The sequence below is a fragment of the Epinephelus fuscoguttatus genome, linkage group LG5 (assembly GCF_011397635.1).
Source record: "Epinephelus fuscoguttatus linkage group LG5, E.fuscoguttatus.final_Chr_v1".
NCBI lineage: Eukaryota > Metazoa > Chordata > Actinopteri > Perciformes > Serranidae > Epinephelus > Epinephelus fuscoguttatus.
Genome location: NC_064756.1, coordinates 29,439,560 through 29,460,831, shown reverse-complemented (window position 1 = coordinate 29,460,831; position 21,272 = coordinate 29,439,560). Strand labels below are relative to the sequence as shown.

At 40.3% G+C, this 21,272-nt stretch overlaps 1 protein-coding gene across 1 annotated transcript; it reads right to left on the bottom strand.

The window, feature by feature from the left end:
- Window positions 1–1,633: 1,633 nt before the first annotated feature.
- On the bottom strand, window positions 1,634–15,071 carry tlcd1 (TLC domain containing 1). The gene is made up of 4 exons (XM_049575725.1): window positions 14,444–15,071; window positions 13,332–13,414; window positions 10,657–10,739; window positions 1,634–4,677 (listed from the first exon to the last, which is right to left on the bottom strand). Exons 1-4 carry the CDS (start codon window positions 14,647–14,649, stop codon window positions 4,273–4,275), a joined length of 777 nt encoding a protein of 258 aa, XP_049431682.1. The 5' UTR covers window positions 14,650–15,071; the 3' UTR covers window positions 1,634–4,272.
- Window positions 15,072–21,272: the final 6,201 nt, after the last annotated feature.

Sequence of the window (21,272 nt, the reverse complement as noted above, 5' to 3'; positions counted from 1 at the left end):
AAAATGTAAAACAAATAGACACGTTATTGTTTACCCTTGTTGTATTCTTCTTCCTATCTATGCACATTTATTTATGACTCTCTATTTACACCTTTTCTTACCTCCTTATTATATCATCAATATATCAATATAACAATTTTCTCCTACAAAACATCATAATGTTTCCCTTTCCATACGATGCAAGCGATATTTTCGTACCTGTATTTCTAAGAGGAGAAACTACTGTAACTTTTTTGTTTTTTGTTTCTTGTCATCAGTTAAATATTTCGACAGCAGAGGGCGCTCTAATCAACAATATACTACTTGGCATTTCTTACAATAGTGAAAGACACATGTCCAAGAAAAGTCTTTAACATATCATATAAGATATACAACATTAAATAAAAATAACACTAACCTTATATCTTTGGTATTGTTATCATATACATTTCTTATTACTTATTGCCTTACTAATATCCTTTATGAGGTGACAAGCAGTTATTGTTGTACAGGTTTAACATGCTCAACATGTAATGCAATATACTGTCCCCTGTATGGTCACCAAGCACTGCCCGGTTACCTTTGAGCACTACATTTCAGAAGGAAATATTGCAATTTTTACTCTACCACATTTATGGGACAGCTGTAGATACTGGTTACTTTTCAGGTTAACATAAAAAAAAACATGATTATGTTTTAAAATATAGGACATTGTAAAGGATTAAAGCATAGGGTCAAGTTTCTTTACGTCTACTTTAGTGGCCTGCAGCAGCCAGTTATTAGTGTCAGCAAAAATTGCTGATTATAGTCATCATGAAAGTAGACTTTATGGCAGAGCAATTGCATTACATTGCACAGGTGTCTCTATTAAAGTGGCCACTGAGTGTAAAATAACAGCTTTTGGTCTCCAAACTGACCATCAATAGATCCCTTTCTAACATGACTTTGTTGTAAAAGATGGGAACAAAATCCACAGCCCTAACTGTGTTTCGAAATACATGTACAGTTGTAAAAATAACACAAGGCCTCATCTGCTACATTTGGATTCAAGTGAGTGTTTTTCAAAGTTGATCTTTTTGGTCAGAAATTTCTTCTTTATATGTTTCCTCAACAGTGTTTTATTGCTGCTGAAGTTGCTGAACTTTAAAACAGTTTTACATAAAAAGAGGACAGTGAATTTTGTCCGGTATTTGAAAACCAAAATTTGAAACCAAAAGTCCTTTCCTCTCTCCTTTATTGTCTCACAGTTCCTCAGATTATTCAAGTGACCATTTAGAGGGTATCGACCCCTACATTAGGAACCACTGGACTAAACTACCTCACTGAATATAAAGTAGTAATAACTGATGCACACTGATGCATCACGATTAACAATCTGATAATGTATCAGTCTCATTTTTATGCAGAATGAGTATTTCTATTTTAAGTATAATTTGCCAGTAATACTTTTACTCAAGTAGGATTTTTGTAATAGAGTATTCGTACATTGTTGTACTGGTACTTTTACTACATGACCTGACAAAACAGTATCTGACTTTTGCTTTGCCAGACATCTGAGGTGCAACTGTATGAATGTAAAACACAGAAAAAAAATACACCAAACCTCCCTTCAACAGTGGAGTACATATCCCAAAAATATAAATCAACACTCCTGTGATTTTTAATACTTTTTTTAATTTGTGGGATCACGCAATCATCCAAAATATGGGGCTCCTAAAAAACAGTTATTACAAGATACTTAACACATTGATGAGGTCACAGTCAAATTAATTTACTGTATGTTTGTCTCAAAAATTTGACCCACCTTTCACAAAAGCATACACACACCAGTCTGCATTATATCTGTACTTCATAGTCATACATTATCCTTATCTGTGCTTTACTCTTTTTGAAAAGGCACTGTGGTAAATTCACTGCAACACAGATCTGACACTTCTGACCTCTTTCCATTTCTCTTTTTCTTTTTTTCTGTGGCTGAAATAGAAAATGAAATGTTAGGTTTACAAAGACACTGTCAGCATGTTTGATTTATGGCATGTTGAGGAAATTAGCATTTTTGGTCAAGTGATGGTGTTTACTTAAATATGAACAATTAAAATGTATCAAAAAGGAATGCACATTTGAGTATTTACAAAAACTCTGTGTGTTCATGTTTGGAGAAGGAGAGGAAGGGGAAGATACTTTTAAAAAGGGATCTATTCTGCAAATGTACAATAGAAACAAGCTAAAAAAAAAAGTTACACACCATGGGGATATTCCTCTATTGCTCTACATCAGGTCTAACTACAGGTGATAATCAATATCAGTATTGATTGTGCTGCTGCCTGCTCTTCATAAAGGGTTTCTCAGGGTGTCCACCTGCTGATGAGCTCAATTATCAGACTGTTAAACGGCAGGAAGATCCAGCTTCAGCTCCACCTGTGTCAAATACCAACAGATTTCATGCCAGAACCATAAAAGGACCATAAATTCTCCTGTGTACCTGCCAACTTACCAACTCCAACTAGCATCATAGAGACACAGAGATAGGAGAGAGTGCACTGTACACACACGTTAATTCATATGTGAGTCTGTTGCTGCTGAAATTTTAAGTCCAATGTCAGAAAACGTCAGCTGTTCACACAGGCAAGGATATACATACAAACGCTGTTCTCCATGCAAATGTTAAAGATATGGCAACATATAGCTAGGGTGTCAGCTAAGGCTGTTAGCAACAGCATAATGCGATTCCACATTTCAAATGTATGTGTTGAAGTATCTATCACACAGGTTTTTTGATGGGTTAAAGGAATAGTTTGACGCATTTGGGAATTAAGGCTTATTTATGCTCTACAGTAAATATAAATAGGGAAATGGATGCAGCCTCCTGTCAGTACTCTGCGTTCACGTCTTCTGTAAGCTTACGCATATGGATGAAACAGAGCAGTGCCACCAGTAATCATGGGGGCAGCATAGTGCTGTTCAAGTGAGGCACGACTGTAGGACACAACGACACCCGTGTCTTCAAACAAAACAGTTACTTTTTGATTAACAGCATCTTACAAACAAGTTTCAACAATAACATCTGATCAGGTTTGGCAATACTATTGTGTCAGGATCTGCTGTAGATTGACTTGGCAGAGATGGCTGCAACCTTGATTTTAAATGGATTAACGTATTATGCTCTGGCTACCACTAGATGGCACATAAAACTGTCAACATACAAGGACAACAGGTCTAACTTGTGGAGCAAACCCAAAATGTAATGTCCTCATATGGGGACAGAGGGTTGCAGAAGGTTAAATATGGCAGAATGGAACAAATTGGTGATATAGTGAAACGATTCTGTGTCCACATGTCGCAATGCGTTTAATGGACTCAACGCTGCCACTGTTGAAAGGTACGTTGTTATGACCTCCTCCACTGTTGACAGAAACCTTTGACTTTGCCCTCTGGTGCCATCTAGTGGCTGTATCTGTGCTAACATAAAGGACTCATGGTAGTATGTGGGCAGTGACGGTTACGACATTTGAAATTAACATAATTTCATATGTCACGGGAGTTTAAATGAGCCTTCATGCTTATTTGCTTTCTTGCAGAGATTTAAGATGAGATTGATGCCAATTACGTATCAGTAAACTGAAGCTAAAACAGTGGTTAGCTTGCCTAGCTTAGCAAAAAGATTGGAAACGAGGAAACAGCTAGCTGGGCTAACACCTGTCAGCACCTCTTAAGATCACTGTTATATCTTGATTGTGATAATCTGGATAAGAACCTAAGTGTGGAAAATAAAGCTGTGGTTTTACAGGATCTGCAGATTAAGGCTAGTTGTTTTCCTCTGTTTCCAGTCTTTATGCTAAGCTATGCTCATGGGCTGCTGACTGTAGCTTCATATTTACATTAGAGACATAAGAGTGGTATTACAAATCACCTATACATGGACTATTTCCCCAAATGTTGACCTATTCCTTTACACAACACATGACACTGAGAATCTGTTTCAAATGTAAAGTAACAGTGGTAACATATCAAAGGCATGAGAGATGTCACAAGAGTTTATCCCAGAATGTTGGCTTCAGTTAAAGTGGTGTTGCATTGTGTTTTTTTCCTGTGAAACGCCTAATTTCTGACTTCCCAACATTTCAGAACAAGACTTCATCTTGTTCCACCAAAAGTTGTTTTGGGGAGGGGTTTTCTTTGGTAGTGATACACAACCAAGGACCCAGTCGTCAAGAGGAATGGTGTCAGTTGGACAAAATGTGTAAACTCCCACTCTGAACATAAACACAGTATAGTTCTGTAGACCTTCCCCAGTCAATCACAGGGAAACCTTTTGGAGTTGCTGTTTTGCATCCCGTTCTGTCCCACAGATTTCTGACTCCGGGGAAAGAAGTCAGCACGGATCAGGCGGTAGAAATAAATCAGGATCATAATATTCATCACCATCAGGCAGATGAGGAAGAATAAGCCGTGGTCCAGCCAGGAGTAGTTCTGGATGATGTACCAGGTGAGGTAGAACTGGGCGCTCAGACGAAACGTGACGTAGGTGAGGATGTTGGCAAATTTGTTGATGTAGTACAAGGAGGAAGAGTGGGCCATCGCCAGCTTCAGCAACAGTCTCAGGTGGAGGGTGACACTGTTGACCTCCACAAAGAGTGCGATCACGGCGCCAGCTACATACAGCTCAGTGTAGAGGGTGTACAGGAAACTCGAGATCACCTGAGGAGGAGACACACACATAGACAGGTGGAGGTGTTTTTACAGCTAACAGCTGATCTCCTGCATTTGACTGTCTCACTGTTTTCGCTGTATTTGCATTTGCTGTGCTTTTGTTTGCTTTCTTTTCCCTGTGAAGCATTCTGTAAGAAATGCTCCTCATAAAACCTCCTAAATCCCAATGTCACTAAAAACTCATCCCGTGCTTCAAAAAAAAAAACTATGTTCAAACATACAGATGTAAACTTTGATTTAAGTTTATTAAGTATTTGTCCCCGCAAGCCACACAATAACAAACAAAACAGTCAAGTCCTGAGGGGTATTCCAGGTAGGAGGTTCAACAAACTCTGAGTCTAACCCTGAACTCTGAGTTGATTTACCCTGAGATGGGAAACTCTGAGTTACCGGTTCCAGAACAGCTGATTTGAGTTAGTTCAGGCAACTCTGAGTATGTTCACTCTGAGTTAAGCCGACAATAAAAAGCCATCATCAATGGAGCTCCGACTCCACGATTCACCATAGCAACAGGTAAATAAAAGACAGCGCCTCCATTTTAATCCAGTGGATGTAGAGATATTAATGCATGTGTAGCAGACGGTGCACGTTCATCTTTAAAAGGAGCCTGAGTCAGAGCGAAGTGTAAATAAGTTAACCTTAAAGTTAATAAAAAAGTTTATTCATCATTTATCAGACTTACATTTCCGTAATGAAGATAAAGTGGTGGAATCTGACTGTGTATCAGGCTGTAGATACATTACATTATATTAATGATATATAATAATATATTTGTTCAGATTTAATCTGATGGGGAAAAACACAGGAGGCAGAAGATTTAAAACATAAAGGCTAGGCTATAGATCAAAGACATAAAGACATGACTGTAAACTCACAGTCTGACCCAGTAATAATATGTTTGGTGATTTGCACTTGAAAAGACGTTGAGGTTAAAATACAGTAGATTTTAAAATGTTGCACATCTATTTGTGTCTTGACACAACAGCATTCAGTGACTTTATTTCAGCTACAAATGTAGTAAATTTAAAGACACTGAAATGCTGCACCATTGCTCACTCAGAAATATTAACATATAATCCCCAATATTAGGCTATAGGAATTATGTTCCATCAGTGCGACCAATGACATCAGTGATAGAGATCATTAGTCATTGATACTACATGTCTATACCGATTTTTAAAATTTAAATAATTAGACCTACACATTATGTGCAATAAACATTTGGGAGCTGCTCTAACAGACTGACAGTCTGATCCTTGTGCAGTGTTATAAAAAATAATTAATATAAAAAGGACAGAGGTTTGATTCTGAGCTGAGGGTGAATTATCGCTGTGTAATATTTGAATGTTAAGACAAAAGTCTTAACATTCAAAGAAATGTTTGATGTGCATAAATTCAGTAACTTAAGACAGTCCTTAGTAACAAACTAATATCCAGCAGGATTTAGACTGTGACAGACGGTAAATCTCCGCTAATTAATGCGCTTCGATACAAGCTTTGACACGGACTGAATGAATGAGGAAATGAAACAGCGTGCAAGAGGGAGGAGACAGAGAAAAACTCAGGGTTTCTTAAAGAAAACCTGCTGTCGAGCAGGTTATGTTCACAGAGTCTGTTACCATGGTGACTGACTCAGAGTTTCAGTTACCTCTCTTTCTGGAACGGATAACTCAGAGTTTCCCTCATCTCAGGGTTAAGTTACTCTGAGTTTTCACATAGCCCGCTTTCTGGAATACCCCTCTGGTAGACCAGCAACTCCCAGTGTGTGGTAAAGTAAAATTACTGTTTTTGTCACTGGCGTCTGATGGCTTTGAAGAGAGCGTAAATAACAGCTTCAGTTCACCATTGAAAAGGGTTGTGTGACGGCAAGGTGAAGCTTTAAAATAATCTAAATAAAGTGCACACTTAAACTGATATTGATTTCTTTAAGGTGGTCCTTTTCTTTAGAAGGCTAAAATGTGTTTTGATGCTGCTCCTGTCCACAGCCACCAGACTCCTTTGACAGAATCGGTAATCAGCTCTATAACCTACGTCACCACTTCGTGATAACGGCTGAGTCATTTGAAAAACACGTAAAAGAATGCAGACGGACCTGCCCTTTAAATTTTTTGTGAGAAAGCCAAAGTGTCTAAAGATATCAATATGTTTGGCTGAATTTTGAAAAAAAGATCTATATAAAATGCTTCATAAGTCTTCTCGAGTCTTGCAATTAAGCATTGCACTTACTTTAAACATCATATAGCTTTAATTGAACAAGCTGATAAACAATCAAATATACATGATCTTGTTAGACTTGACAGCACTAGTTAAAATTACAAATGACCTTCTGATTGCTTCAGACAAAGGACTCATCTCTGTACTTGTTTTATTAGATCTTAGTGCAGCGTTCGACACAATTGACCATCAAATTCTGCTACAGAGACTGGAACACTTAATTGGCCTAAACGGTTCTGCACTAAGCTGGTTTAAATTCTATTTATCTGATCGTTTTCAGTCTGTTCATATTCACGATGAATCATCCTTACGTACTAAAGTTCCGCAAGGTTCTGTGCTCAGACCAATCCTATTTACTCTATATATGCTTCCTTTAGGTAACATCATTAGAAATCACTCTGTAAATTTCCATTGTTATGCGGATGATACACAGTTGTATTTATCGATGAAGCGGAAAGAAAGTAATCAATTAACTAAACTTCATACTTGCCTTAAAGACATAAAAACCTGGATGAGCACCAATTTCCTGATGTTAAATTCAGACAAAACTGAAGTTATTGTTCTTGGCCCCAAACAACTCACAGACTCTTTATCTGATGACATAGTTTCTCTAGATGGCATTGCTCTGGCCTCTAGCACTACCGTAAGAAACCTCGGAGTAACATTTGATCAAGATTTGTCTTTTAATTCTCATTTAAAACAAACCTCACAGACGTTTTTTCATCTGCGTAATATTGTCAAAATTAGGCCTATCCTGACCTGAAAAGATGCAGAAAAATTGGTCCACGCTTTTGTTACCTCAAGGCTGGATTACTGTAACTCTCTATTATCTGGTAGCTCTAGTAAGTCCTTAAAGGACAACTTCAGTATTTTTCAACCTGGGCCCTATTTCCCCATGTGTATGTGTGCGTATGATTCATGGGTACCACTCATTCTAAAATTGGTTCAGTATTGAGCCGCGAAACGAGCTAAAACGGTAATGGGGGCAAATGCGTCCCATATAAAAGTGCTTTTTTTTTTTGCCACTGACTGGTTCAGATCACCAGTGCTATCTCTGTAAATAGCATATGGTAGTGGCCCTGGGGCAGTGGTGAGTGTGAATGAGTGGAGTCAGCTGTCAGTCAGTGTTAGAGCAGAGAGGCGGATGGCAACCCCGCTTGGTAATGTAAATGAGTATCTGTGTGTGAAGTGTGTGTTACGCTAGAGTCAGAGGATGGAGTCTTTTACGTGCTACCCCCTGGAGTGTTACCGGAGTTTTTGGAGTGCTCAAATAAATGGGCCTTTTTCCCGAACGCAAGAACAGGATGTCGCGCAACACCCCGTACAGCTTTCATAGGTGCTGAAGTTGTGGCTAGTTGTGCTACAAATGGATGCTAACACTCCTCTCCTGACACTGTGCCTTGCAGACCATCGGGTCTGCAGTGCTCACTTCTCCCAAGATGACTACTGCCAGCCAAAGAAGAGAAGACATCCAATCCCCAAACACCTCTTCCTCAAGAAAACGGCTGTCCCACGAGTAGAGAGAGCTACGGACACAGTGGAGCAAAGCTCGTGACATCACACAGCCCAGAGGTAAGGGAAAGGCTAAGTTAGCATGCTATTTACAGAGTCAGCACTGGCAATCGGTCAGTGGCGAAAAAACACACACTTCACACACACATACTCATTTACAATATCGAGCGGGGACACCTTCCGCCTTTCTGCTCCAACACTGACTGACAGCTGACTCCACTCATTCACACTCACCACTGCCCCAGGGCCACTACCATATGCTATTTACAGAGATAGCACTGGTGATCTGAACCGGTCAGTGGCGAAAAAAAGCACTTTTATACGGGACGCATTTACCCCCATTACCGTTTTAGCTTGTTTCGCGGCTCAATACTGAACCAATTTTAGAACGAGTGGTACCCATGAATCATACGCACACATACACATGGGGAAATAGGGCCCAGGCTGAAAAATACCGAAGTTGTCCTTTAAACACTCTCCAGCTAATTCAGAATGCAGCAGCACGTGTACTAACGAGATCACATTTCTCCTGTTATAGCGTCTTAGCACTGGCTCGGTGTAAAATCCAGAATTGAATTTAAAATCCTACTGTTAACTTATAAAGCTCTAAATGGTCAGGCTCCGTCATATCTTAGAGAGCTCATAGTGCCATATTATCCCACCAGAACACTGCGCTCTGAGAACGCAGGGTTACTCATGGTCCCTAAAGTCTCCAAAAGTAGATCAGGAGCCAGAGCCTTCAGCTATCAGGATCCTCTCCTGTGGAATCATCTTCCTGTTGCGGTCCGGGAGGCAGACACCATCTCCACATTTAAGAATAGACTTAAGACTTTCCTCTTTGATAAAGCTTATAGTTAGGGCTGGCTCAGGCTTGCCCTGTACCAGCCCCTAGTTAGGCTGACTTAGGCCTAGTCTGCCAGGGGACCTCCTATAATACACCGGGCACCTTCTCTCCTTCTCTCTCTCTCTCTCTCTCTCTCTCTCTCTCTCTCTCGTGTCCTATTACTGCATCTTGCTAACTCGGCCATTCTGGATGTCACTAACTCGGCTTCTTGTCCAGAGCCTTTGTGCTCCACTGTCTCTCAGGTTAACTCGTATTGCAGAGGTGCCTGGATAGTGTGACGTGTGTGGTTGTGCTGCTGCCGTGGTCCTGCCAGATGCCTCCTGCTGCTGCTGTCATCATTAGTCATTAGTCATACTTCTACTGTTATTATACACATATGATTATTGTCACATATGTATACTATCAGATATTAATATATACTTTCAACATATTGTACCACAGTAACCAGAATTATAATTATAATATTATTGTAATATCATTACTTTAATTAATGTTGTTGTAAGCTACTGTCATTACCGTCTGTCCTGCATCTCTCTCTCTCTCTCTCTGTCTCTCTCTCTGTCTCATTGTGTCATACGGATTACTGTTAATTTATTATGCTGATCTGTTCTGTACGGCATCTATTGCACGTCTGTCCGTCCTGGAAGAGGGATCCCTCCTCAGTTGCTCTTCCTGAGGTTTCTACCATTTTTTCCCCTGTTAAAGGGTTTTTTGGAGAGTTTTTCCTTATCCGCTGCAAGGGTCTTGAGGACAGAGAGATGTTGTATGCTGTAAAGCCCTGTGAGGCAAATTGTGATTTGTGATATTGGGCTTTATAAATAAAATTGATTGATTGATTGATTGATTGATTGATTGATGATTTTAGCCTTAAAGTTATTTCAAGGGGACATTAAAGGAAACTGGATGGTTCAAACATAAAGAGTGACCATAAAGTGATTCTTCATGATGCAGAATCACAGGTCTGCCAGCTGATCTCATGAGTTACAGTGATCCTCTGCTCAGTGGCAATATATTGCATTTATCCTAACTCAGGCTGCAAAAACAGCCTTCCACAGTCTTTGTTATTCCGGATCTGTATGTTCAGTGGGTATTTGATTAATAATTAATCACTGGCATTTAGCAGGATGAGAATATGTCTTACAACACAATCAAATTTGGAATATGTTTTCATTTTCTTCCATATTTGGTGACATTTAAAAACCAATTTTGGAGCTTAAAAGCAAATCAACAAAAATAACACCTCACTTTATCTCTGTCTTTACACGCACATATGCAGATCACCTTGAAATCAACCACCTGAGCTCCACATACTGACTCTGATATCTTATTTGAACCAGAAATTCAACCTTGACAGAATTCCAAAAAAGAGAATGTGGCACACATGCATGCTGTCTTACCAGTGCATGATGAAGTAAGAATTCCCATGATGATGGGCCATGTCCTGTCAGGATAATATCAGCTGCATCCTGTACAAAGTATCCTGAGAGGGAAGAGACAGGAAGTAGATGAGGTTGAGAATAAAACGCATCTTGTATTTTACTGTTCATTTGATCTTTGAGTTGAGCTTTTCCTGAAAATGTTTGCAGTAAACCTAAATTACTGTAGAAAACACTTCTTTCGTCCACGTAGACTGGGCATCTTTGGATGTATAAAAGTTATCTTTTTGCTTGTGAAAAGCTTGGCGTGATTTTCTCTTGCTTGCAGAAACACCTTTCCCATTAAATCTGCACAAATCTTTATATCAATTTAAACTACAGCTTGAACAGGAAAGCAAAGATGGCAGAGAAGCTATTGTGGGGTTTGTACAGTTGGACTGTTTCACCTCAGTGAAGTGGCAATGTCATCAACCAAGCAGATAAAGTAAATATAAGTGCAATGGCTGAGGTGATAAGTTTAGAAAGAGCTGGCACTGCCAACCAGGTCAGGTTTCCAACCACAGTGAGTTTGCTGTTTTAATGTTTCACAACACTCCAGCAAAAAAAAAAAAATACACAATAAGTAAATCATTACAAACATTTAGGAACTACAGGTCCAAAGCTTGGGTAAGCAAACTAATTTTTTGGCATCATAGGGCAAGCATCCCATAATAAACTTTGAGCATATTGCAATTCAAGTGGACTGAGAGAAAGCTAGACTTCTGCACCTCGTCTTGGTTCTGTTTCCAGGCTTAAGAAAAACCTATCACGACAGACAGACAGATGGCAAAAGCCTGATTCAATGAGGAGAATTCTGCAGAGAAAGTTGCTATTCCAGCACTGGCAACAACTGCCTACACAGCAAAGCAACTCAAAACAGAAAGACAGACTTATCAGAAAGAAAGTCTAAAAGAGAATCTGACAGAAAATAAAATAAAGCATGTGTCAATATCAGCAAAGTGTTTCGGAGATGGAAAAAAAATAGTTTAGCGTCCTGCTAACCGGAGCAAAAGACTCACAGTCGCGATTTCATTTTTCCAGTTCATGTAGGCCTAGCTAATGCTAGCTAGAGCTTCGAATGACACTGTGTCCTCTGTCTTACTACCCACCGCTACAGACCACCTCATCGGGAGGAGAGCTGGCAGCAGTCAGTGACTGCAGCAACCCGAATCCAGCCAGCACAAACCCCAGCTCCAGGGGACCAGACAGCCCCAACTCACCGCCAGATCAGCAAACTTTTTGTTGCTACCCTTACATTGTATAGACCCAGTGCTGCTGCTTGCCACCACCCTTGTGTGACAGCCGGTGCTGGGGGTTTTGCTGGCCAAATTCAAGCTGCTACAGCTGCTGACCAAAGGTCCATCTCCCAAGCTGCTGCCAGCTCCCCTCCAGGGGAAGCAGTCCACAGTGGTGGGGAGCTCTCTTTGATATGAGCATGTTAAACCTGTTTTGTTCAAAATAACAGTTTTGGATTAACATGTGCAAACATTTACTTTTTGTTACCTTTTATTTACATCACTTTAGTACCTTAAGACTATTTAAACAAAGTGTTTTCTTAATATTTGCAGAAAACTGCCACTAACTACTTACAGCATGTACCACAAGGTCAGCTTCTTACAAGGTGGTGAATACATCTGACATTACAATGCAAGATTTCCCTCGCAGGAACTTCTCTGACAGTAATGTTAAATGTCTCTCCTAGTCATTATTCTTAGAAGATGCCAACTAAATAATTCACAGCATAACCACAGCTATGAAGCTGTGTATGCCTCATTTAGCTGAAGGTATTCCAGTGACTAAGAGTGCTTTTGTACATCTTTATGACTGACACACTGTGGCTAACAAGACACACAATCAAGCCCTATCTTTAAGAACATGACCTCCAGTATCTGGTGTGGTTGGCCTCAGTGGAGCTCATAGCTGTTTGCGGTTGTCAGGGCAGATCTCCACAGATTTGTGTCTTCATGGTAACACAAAAGACTAAACCACACACAGTACAGCTCAACTAGACCACCGAGTCCTCAGTGGATTCAATTTGGTGTCCTTGGTGATTTAGAGGAGACGCCCATTTGTCTGTTGTGAGAATCAGGTGAGAGGGGGCAGACCTTTTTGTTGATTCTCTGACAAGCAGTGAACTGGAAAGGTGGCCTGTTTTATACCCCCAAGACAAATTCAAGGCTTAATTTAAGGATGGAGGAGAAAATGCCGTCAATCAGCACCTCTCCCACGTGTCCCTCTCGATAGAGCTGCAATTATTTGTCGATTTGTTTTTAGTAATAATCGTTTCAGTAATCTTTAAACGTGACAATTTGATCCTTTACTTTGCCATACGTGTATATTTCCAAGTTTTGGAAGGTTAATAAGACACTGCCTTAGGTTATGGGAAGATATAACTTCAAGCATGTGTCACAAGTTCCTGACACTTTATAGGCAGAACGATTCATAGATTCATTAAATATAATAATCAACAGATCAATCAACAATGACAGCAATTATTTGTTGCAACCCTACATGAAACACTACAAGTAAGGAAAAGTAGACTTCCCCAAAACATTTCTTTCATTTTGCAACTTCACTTAGAATCCAAATTCTAACTTTGCAGTAGTTTTACTTGTTATGATGAAATGTCATTCTTTTCCCATGATGCATTCACTGACCTGTTGAGATGCAGACGAGCAGGTAGGACACAGGGGTGTGGTGAGAGTGAATGTTGCTCAACATCTCTGGTGCAGCCCATGCACTGGAGAAGGATACATGTTATGGATAGATGGATCCGTGCTCACTTCACACAGACATACATGGGCTCACTCCTGGAGAGAACAGTCTGACTATGCAGAGATATTAATATCAGGTGTTTGGGGTTTTTTTTTAACGCCCTGATCAGTAGATATCCCACCTTTTAGCAGTATGAGAAATAGTGCTTTCATTCCAATTTAAAGTTGTGTGCTATCTAGCTTCTATATGTGTCTAAATACACAACCATCTCTACAATCCTACTACTATCTTTCTCTCTGGTGTTGCTTTTTTCTTTGTCACTTCTCACTACTGTTGGCAAAGAGGCACACCTCAAAAAGCAAAGGCTTCTCTGTGTCTCCTCCCTGTATAAACACACTGTGACAGAATAATTGTTGCAACATGACCAATAGTTCCTTTTGTGACATGCAAAGTAGAGCACTTTTTATTCACATGTTTCCTTGGGGCTACTTTTGTATGTGAAAATTACTTTCTTTCAATCATTGCTGATTCACTTATTATACAACTGCAGATTGGCCTATTTATATGTGAGAGTGCACACAGCCGTGTGAAATCTGATGTTGGCCCTTCTTCTAATTGTGAAAGGCTGAGTCACAAACCCTGTCCCCACCCCAAAAAATAGTTTCTCATGATGCACAAGAATCATTGAGCCAGCAGGTTTTTCCTGTTGATATGTCTGCAGGTGCAGCCTACATGTGAGACTGATAAGACCGACTCCTTTACAAACCTCTGAGCTGGCAAGAGAAATTCAGAAGTACATGCAAACAGCAATATGATTTTTATGAGGCTCTTACTGTACAGTGGTATTTCCCTCCCCACTTAAAAATGCCATTCTCTCCCCCGGCCCTCACCCTGTCTGAACATGCCCTTCTTCTCCTGGCTGCCACAGACTGTCACTGCTGCACACACACACTCACATAACACATCATGCGGACTGTGAATAGACAATGGTCTCCCCAGTGTGGATGGATGGATAGATGGGCAAATAGACAGATGTTTTTGGATGGAAACTTACCAGATCACGGCCCATGGCCCAGTCAGCAGGGAGTGCACCATAGACACAGAGAGGTTCCTCCACTTCCAGGAGCGAAAGTCATCCTGCTTCACCACTTTGGGCACATGCAGCTTTTGCAGCAACCTGTGGGTCACTCTGAAAATCAGGGAGAACACCAGCACTGACAGGCCTGGGTGACGCTTCAGCACAGAAACCAGGGCCTCCATCCTCTCCTCCTCACCCCGTGCACACCCTCTGTCTCTGGGCTCTTCTCAGTCGCTTTTATAGCCACCTCCCTTTGTACTTTCCCACTGTTGTCTGTTTGACGCTCCTGTCAACGTCCTCTCAGCTCGGTGATGAACAGATATGTGCGGTATGAGATGGGAGTGTTCTCCAGGATCCTCTACTCTTACTGAAGTTTTTCTTAAGTCCGCGAAGCTGATGCTGCAGCCTTTTCTTTCTCAAGATTTCAGCCTGTGGAGGAGGACTTGGAGGGGATTCCCGTAACACCTCATTCCAATGAGACTGCGTTTGTCCTCACGCAGCGCCTTGCGACGTTATTGCCGCTCGCAGCCCGCCTGTCTGTGCAGTATGGAGAGGCAGCGGGGGTGGGTGGTGCTGTTACTACTGCTGCGCCCTTTAACCAGAAAAACAAGGAGGGGCCGAGACAACGATCACGTTACACAAGTAACTGAATCACAAATCAGGCCATGCGAAACCTGATTTTGGGCAAGCATGTCCAAAAAGACCAACATTCACGTGTTAAATAGCTGCATACTAACCATAACTTTTATTGCTACTTGCGCCGCGCCGTGCGTAATGGCACTGAACTCCTTTAACAATAATAACAACAATATTAGCTCTAGTAAGTATCTTGAAAGAAGAGTGCGTTTCTTTTCTCATTGGCCTTAAAAGTAAAACGCTATAGAGGAACTAACAATTTATAAGCCTGAGGAATTTGTTATTTAGAGCAAGAAAATCTGTTGACACTGTGCCAGTAGTAAATAGGACGAGGCCATTCAGATCATTTAAGTAAAGCAAGGCCACAAAGTTAAAAAGCTCCACTACAAGCAAAAGTCTTGCATTCCAAATTTTACCAAAGCAGAGATGCATCAAAATGTCCTGAAGTATCAAAATAAAAGTTCTCATTTCACAGAATTTGCCTACTTCAGAGTGTTATAATTTTGTATTATTGTATTGTTATGAACCTCAAAGTCATAAAAGAAAGAGCTAAATGTTGAGAAGAAGTACAAAGTAGCATCAAATGGAAATACTTAAAGGAGCAGTGTGTAGGATTTAGTGGCATCCAGCAGCGAGGACTGCAGATTGCATCCAGCTGAAACTTCTCCCTTGTGCCATGAGTGAACTCCCGGTTAGGATTCCCTCAGCGTTCATCGTTCACGAGGATTAAACTAGGAGCAGAGGGTTCTTGCTCTCCAACACAAATGGTGATTTAAAGCGGTAACAATACTGAATAAAGCAGTTTCATGTTAGAAATCAGTGTTTTTTCCAATGCTGTCATCACAGAGGGGCTGCTTACTACAGTGACCAATGCAAAGATGCGAATTGTCCTATCTAGAGTCAGTGTTTGATATGTTCATTCTAGGTTTCTGTGGAAACATGGCGGTGCAACATGGCAGACCTGAGGACCTGCTCATTCTATGGTAATGAAAACACATTTTTTATTTTCAGGTGATCATACACTAAAGATACCAATAAGTACCAATACCTCAAATATGTGCTTCTGTAAACCTCCTCCACCCAGGCCTTAAGAATAAGGCCCTTGATTGGTTTTGTTTATTTTGTACTGGGTAATTTTCACTGATTAGGGTGTGGTGTACCCCAAGGGCTAATCCTAGGTCCTCTTTAATTTTAAGTTGCATGCTGCAACTGGGCCACATGTTTTATAAATTTGGCATAAAGTCCCATGTTAATGGTGATAATACACACCAGTATTTCTCTTCAAAACAGATTGCTCTGTTAATGTAGTCAGACATTCAAGATGACTTTCTGGACCTTTCGTTTTACAAATTTGGTCTTTCTCATGTTTGATATCTTGAGAAAACAGTATATGCTTTGATCTTCTCTGAACTACTGCAGATCTCATTAGTCTGACATAGCCCAGATGTCATTTGCTTACCTTTGTCTCATTGAAAACACTCCTGCTATGATTTTAACTAAATATGGTATCAAACTGATAACTATCAAGTTCGCCATTCACTTATTGTCATCTTTTTTCTTTTGCTTTATTACAATTGTTTCTTACTCCTTTGACCACAGCACTGCATAAAGACATTGGCCTCAAAAAATAACATACATTAGAATATCGAATATAGGATTGAACTTCTTTTTAGGTAAATTGGTGGCACTATCAGCAGTGAGAACTGTGAATATAGCAACGATTTAAAATATAAACATGCACGTCCTTGTCATGTTTGGAACAAAACAATGAAATGGTATGTTAAACAGGCAGCCTATGTAACTAACGCCCCCCTTCCTTGGCCATAACTCTTTCCATAAACAGCGTGGCTCTCATTCCCTGCAGCTGGCCTCTCTGCAGCCCAGTGGGGGAAAAGGAAGTGAGTAAGTGAGTAAAACTCATCAGGAACAGTTCAGACCCTCCACACACACACACACACACACACACACAAACACACACACACACACACACACACATTACCACCTGCACCACAGCTGTATCTGTGAAATACAAACCCACACACAAGGAGTTTACTTTTCCTTACCTGTTGAATGTTTTCATCTTATTCACAAAGTGATGTATTTCTTTTTTTATGTTCATTTGTTCCATTTTTTATGCATGTTTGTTTTCTTTCCTTTGAAATAAAATGTGTTTTGCTCATATGTTGCTTTCTCACATCTGTTGCGCACTGTCTAATTAATTTCATGAACTGTAACACAGAGAAATATGTAATTAAAGACAGTGTCTGTTATGGGGGTATACAACTGAAACACGAGCCAGATTAACTCAGTAAGGCTGATAACATCCTTGTGGCATTCACCTAGCTGTGTTCTCACTGCTTCAATATAAGGGCGGCAGTAACTCAGCCCATAGGGACTTGGGAACCGGAGGGTCGCCTATTCAAGTCCCCGTCTGGACCAAAATATGGAGCGTGGACTGGTAGCCGGAGAGGTGCCAGTTCACCTCCTGGGCACTGCCGAGGTGCCCTTGAGCAAGGCACTGAACCCCCCCACCGCTCAGAGCGCCTGTCATGGGCAGCCCCACTCTGACATCTCTCCACTTTGTGCATGTATAGGTCCTGTTTGTGCATGTGTGTGTGTTCAGACCTGTGTGTAATTGACAACAGAGTGAAAAACTGAATTTCCTCTCGGAGATTAATAAAGTATATAAAATTTAAATTAAATTAATGTAGTAGCCTGTACATGATCACTGGTGGATTGTGAGACAATGAGCCCCTGGGCACAGAATTGCAAAAGACCCCACCACCTAGTAGGAGCAAGACACAGACTTTGTGGTTGTTTTGTGTCCCTTTGTAGTAATCTGTGATTATTTGAGGCAAATTTTTCTCTTTTCTGGTTGCTATATGTCTCTTGTTAGTCCTTTTGTGTGTCCTTGTGGTTGTTTTGTGTCTCTTTGATGCCATTTTATGTCTTATTCAGGTCAGTTTGTGTATCCTTGAGGTCATTTTGTGTCTTTCTGAGGCAATTTTGTGTCTTTTTGTGTACATTTTGTGTTTATTTGAGGCAAATTTTGTCTTTTCTGGTTGCTTTATGTCCCTTGTCAGTCCCTTTGTGTGCCCTTGTGGTTGTTTTGTGTCTCTTTGATGCCATTTTATGTCTTATTCAGGAAAGTTTGTGTGTCCTTGAGGTCATTTTGTGTCTTTCTGAGGTAATTTTGTGTCTTTTTGGTCATTTTGTGTTTCTTTGAGGCAAATTTTGTCTTTTCTGGTTGCTTTATGTCCCTTGTCAGTCCCTTTGTATGTCCTTGTGGTTGTTTTGTGTCTCTTTGATGCCATTTTATGTCTTATTAAGGTCAGTTTGTGTATCCTTGAGGTCATTTTGTGTCTTTCTGAGGCAATTTGGTGTCTTTTTTTGTACATTTTGTGTTTATTTGAGGCAATTTTGTGTCTTTTTTGATCATTTTTGTGTGTTCTTGTGGTTGTTGTGTGTCTCTGTGATTGTTTTGTTGTATTGTTTTTCTCCTCTTGGTCAGTACAAGTTAATTTGAGTGACATTTTGCATTAGAAGGCCAGACACTTTTGGCCCCTGGGGCTGTCCCTGGTAGGCCCTTTCAGAAATCCATTTATGCACATGATTCCAAAATGGGCCGTTCTACATAATGAGTATTTCTACTTTTGGAATTTAAATTAAATTTGATATTAGTCAAGTAAAAAATGTGAATGCAGGACTTACTTATAACAGAGTAATTCTACACTGTTGTACTGCTACTTTGACTTAAGTAAAATATCTAAATACTCTTCCATCACTGACAATATACCTATAATGCCTGGCTACAGTGTTGATAGACACGACCCTGCCCCCATAGGTTACTTCATGAAAAACATCACTAGATGGCAGCAAACCCACATGTGAAGAGCAAGAAGACTGATTGTTTTTCAGCTCAGTGGCTCAAATGTTCAGCATCAAACCACTTGGGGGCATCCCTCCCCCAAAACCTCCAGGAAGACTTACCTCAATGGAGTGGTGATTATTGAAATGTGCCAGGCATTTCCCTGTGATCAATAAAGCTGCAGTTCCTTTCATAAAGTCATTTCAAGACAGTCAAGTTACACAGCTACATATGAATTTATGTGTCTGAGAGAGAAAACCAAAAAGTAGGAGAGAATAATCTTACAAAACAAATGGACTAATCAATAGGTCTAATGGTCCAAGTGTGAAACTTGAGGCATGAAACATGAACCATATGATTAATCTACTTATATCAGTTGAGCAGGGCTCTCTGTAACAAAACACCCTGCGGTTAGAGAGAGAAATGTAACCTAATACCATTTCTTGTGTTTCCTGGTGCCTCACCATAGTTATTGAGTTGTAGTGTGAGAGAATGAGAGCTTTTTGCTCTCATAGTTTCATCACAGAAACCTGCAATTACTCACAGCTTCAGGTTTCTAAAGAAACAGCTCAGGATTTCTGACAGACGATGCAAAAGGGTTCATATTATCGTAGCTCCTGTTGTCGTTGCACTGGGGCCACAGCAAACACCAGAGAGAGCTGAGCTGGTCAGAGGGTCTCCTGGTGCCATGTGATGTGCTTGAAACGGGAACCTTTGTGCACTGGCTCTGCACTGAACCATATTGATCCTGGGGTGATTTTTCTTTCCCTTGAGGGCTGTTTAGAGATGGTTACTGGGGAGACTGAAATTCTTCAAGAGAGAAAATCTACGGGTTAATTGATTTCTAGCAAGTGCATCGTAAATGGCCAAACAAAAACAGGTTGGTCTTGGTCAGAGGAGGATTTAGTGTCATTCTTGGGCCATGGAACAGCACTTTTCCACTGGCTAGTTGGATGAAAATGAGGTTTACTATTATTTGCATAGATAATTTTTTATTTTAAAATGTATTGACATTGATTAAATTAATAAATTATGTCCACAATGTGTTTGTAGCCCTATTTTATCATGTTTCACCTGCTCTAAGTTCTATAGTGTGAACTCTAATCATCATAATTAATAATTGTAATACAGTAGAACAAAAGAAAAAAAACAAACATCTATATGGTGCTTTACAGAGAATAAAGCACAGGTGTAGCTAATTACATTAACAATTAACTCAAAATGATTTTATTAATTAACACCTGTGCTTTTTCTACTGTGAAACGCCCATAGACCACACCAGAAACACCATAATGTCTTGTCTGAAAAAGGCAGTGCAAGATGAGAGAAAGGTGAGAGCGTCGCTGTGATGAAACAACCTCACCCACAGCTTCCTGTCATGTTGACAAAACTCATACCTGGGGTTTAGCATCAGTTTCACTACACAGTGCATTCCTGGCCACTGACTCTTGCGTCTGGAGACGGCTCTCTGACTGACAGAAGACAGCAGCATAAGGTTAAATATGTCACTGAGCTGGTCTGAGGAGTGTCACATATACTGCAATGCTCCTTTAGGTGCTGCTTTGTTGCGATATTATATCCCTGAGAAAGAGCAAACTATTGTTTGTTAAACCACCTACTTATCTATCTCCCCTCCACCTTACTGCTCTTAAAAAAAACTGCACGTTGTAGAGAAAAGGTTTAATTACATGAAGATCACTGTTTGTGGTGATGTGTCATTATTTCAGATTGATGATAATAGTGGAGGTATGCACTTCAGCACAACACAGAGCAGGCTTTGTCACAGCACAAAGCATTTATTATCCCCATCATGGCAGAGAGGGGAAACAGAGCTCATGCAGCCCTCTTCCTGCTTATCTCAGACAAGGGAAGGCGCTTTATAATCACCAGGCGTCTGGATGTAATGCTACAGTATCTGAGGTCCATGCTTAAGACGCTACACTAATCACATCTGTCTCACTGTTTCTCATATCGCCTCACTGTCTCCATTTCAGTTTTCACTTCAGTTAGTTTGTTTCCTGCCACAATTGTTGTGTGTCCTGAATACATTTCTGACATGTCAGTACCAATGACATCACATTAGATATACTGCAACAAAAGCAGTTTGTAACCTAAAATACTGATTAACTCTTTGGAAAGGAGATGATATTTTTTGGTTGTGATCCTCTTTCTTTTTTTCATCATGACTGCAAAATCTAGATGAAGACACTTCAAACTGGATATCTGTTAGTAAAAAGTGGAAACTGCAGAATGAAGCAAACAAAATAAAGCCAGATTACTCATTGTTATTCCTTGCTCTTG

Excerpts from the sequence above, each read along its gene's own strand:
- tlcd1 (XM_049575725.1), bottom strand. The coding sequence starts at position 14,649 with ATGGAGGCCCTGGTTTCTGTGCTGAAGCGTCACCCAGGCCTGTCAGTG. Across the intron at positions 13,415-14,443 it reads GGGCCATGGGCCGTGATCTG|TGCATGGGCTGCACCAGAGA; the intron begins GTAAGTTTCCAT and ends ATCCTTCTCCAG. Across the intron at positions 4,678-10,656 it reads TCTTACTTCATCATGCACTG|GTGATCTCGAGTTTCCTGTA; the intron begins GTAAGACAGCAT and ends TCTCCTCCTCAG.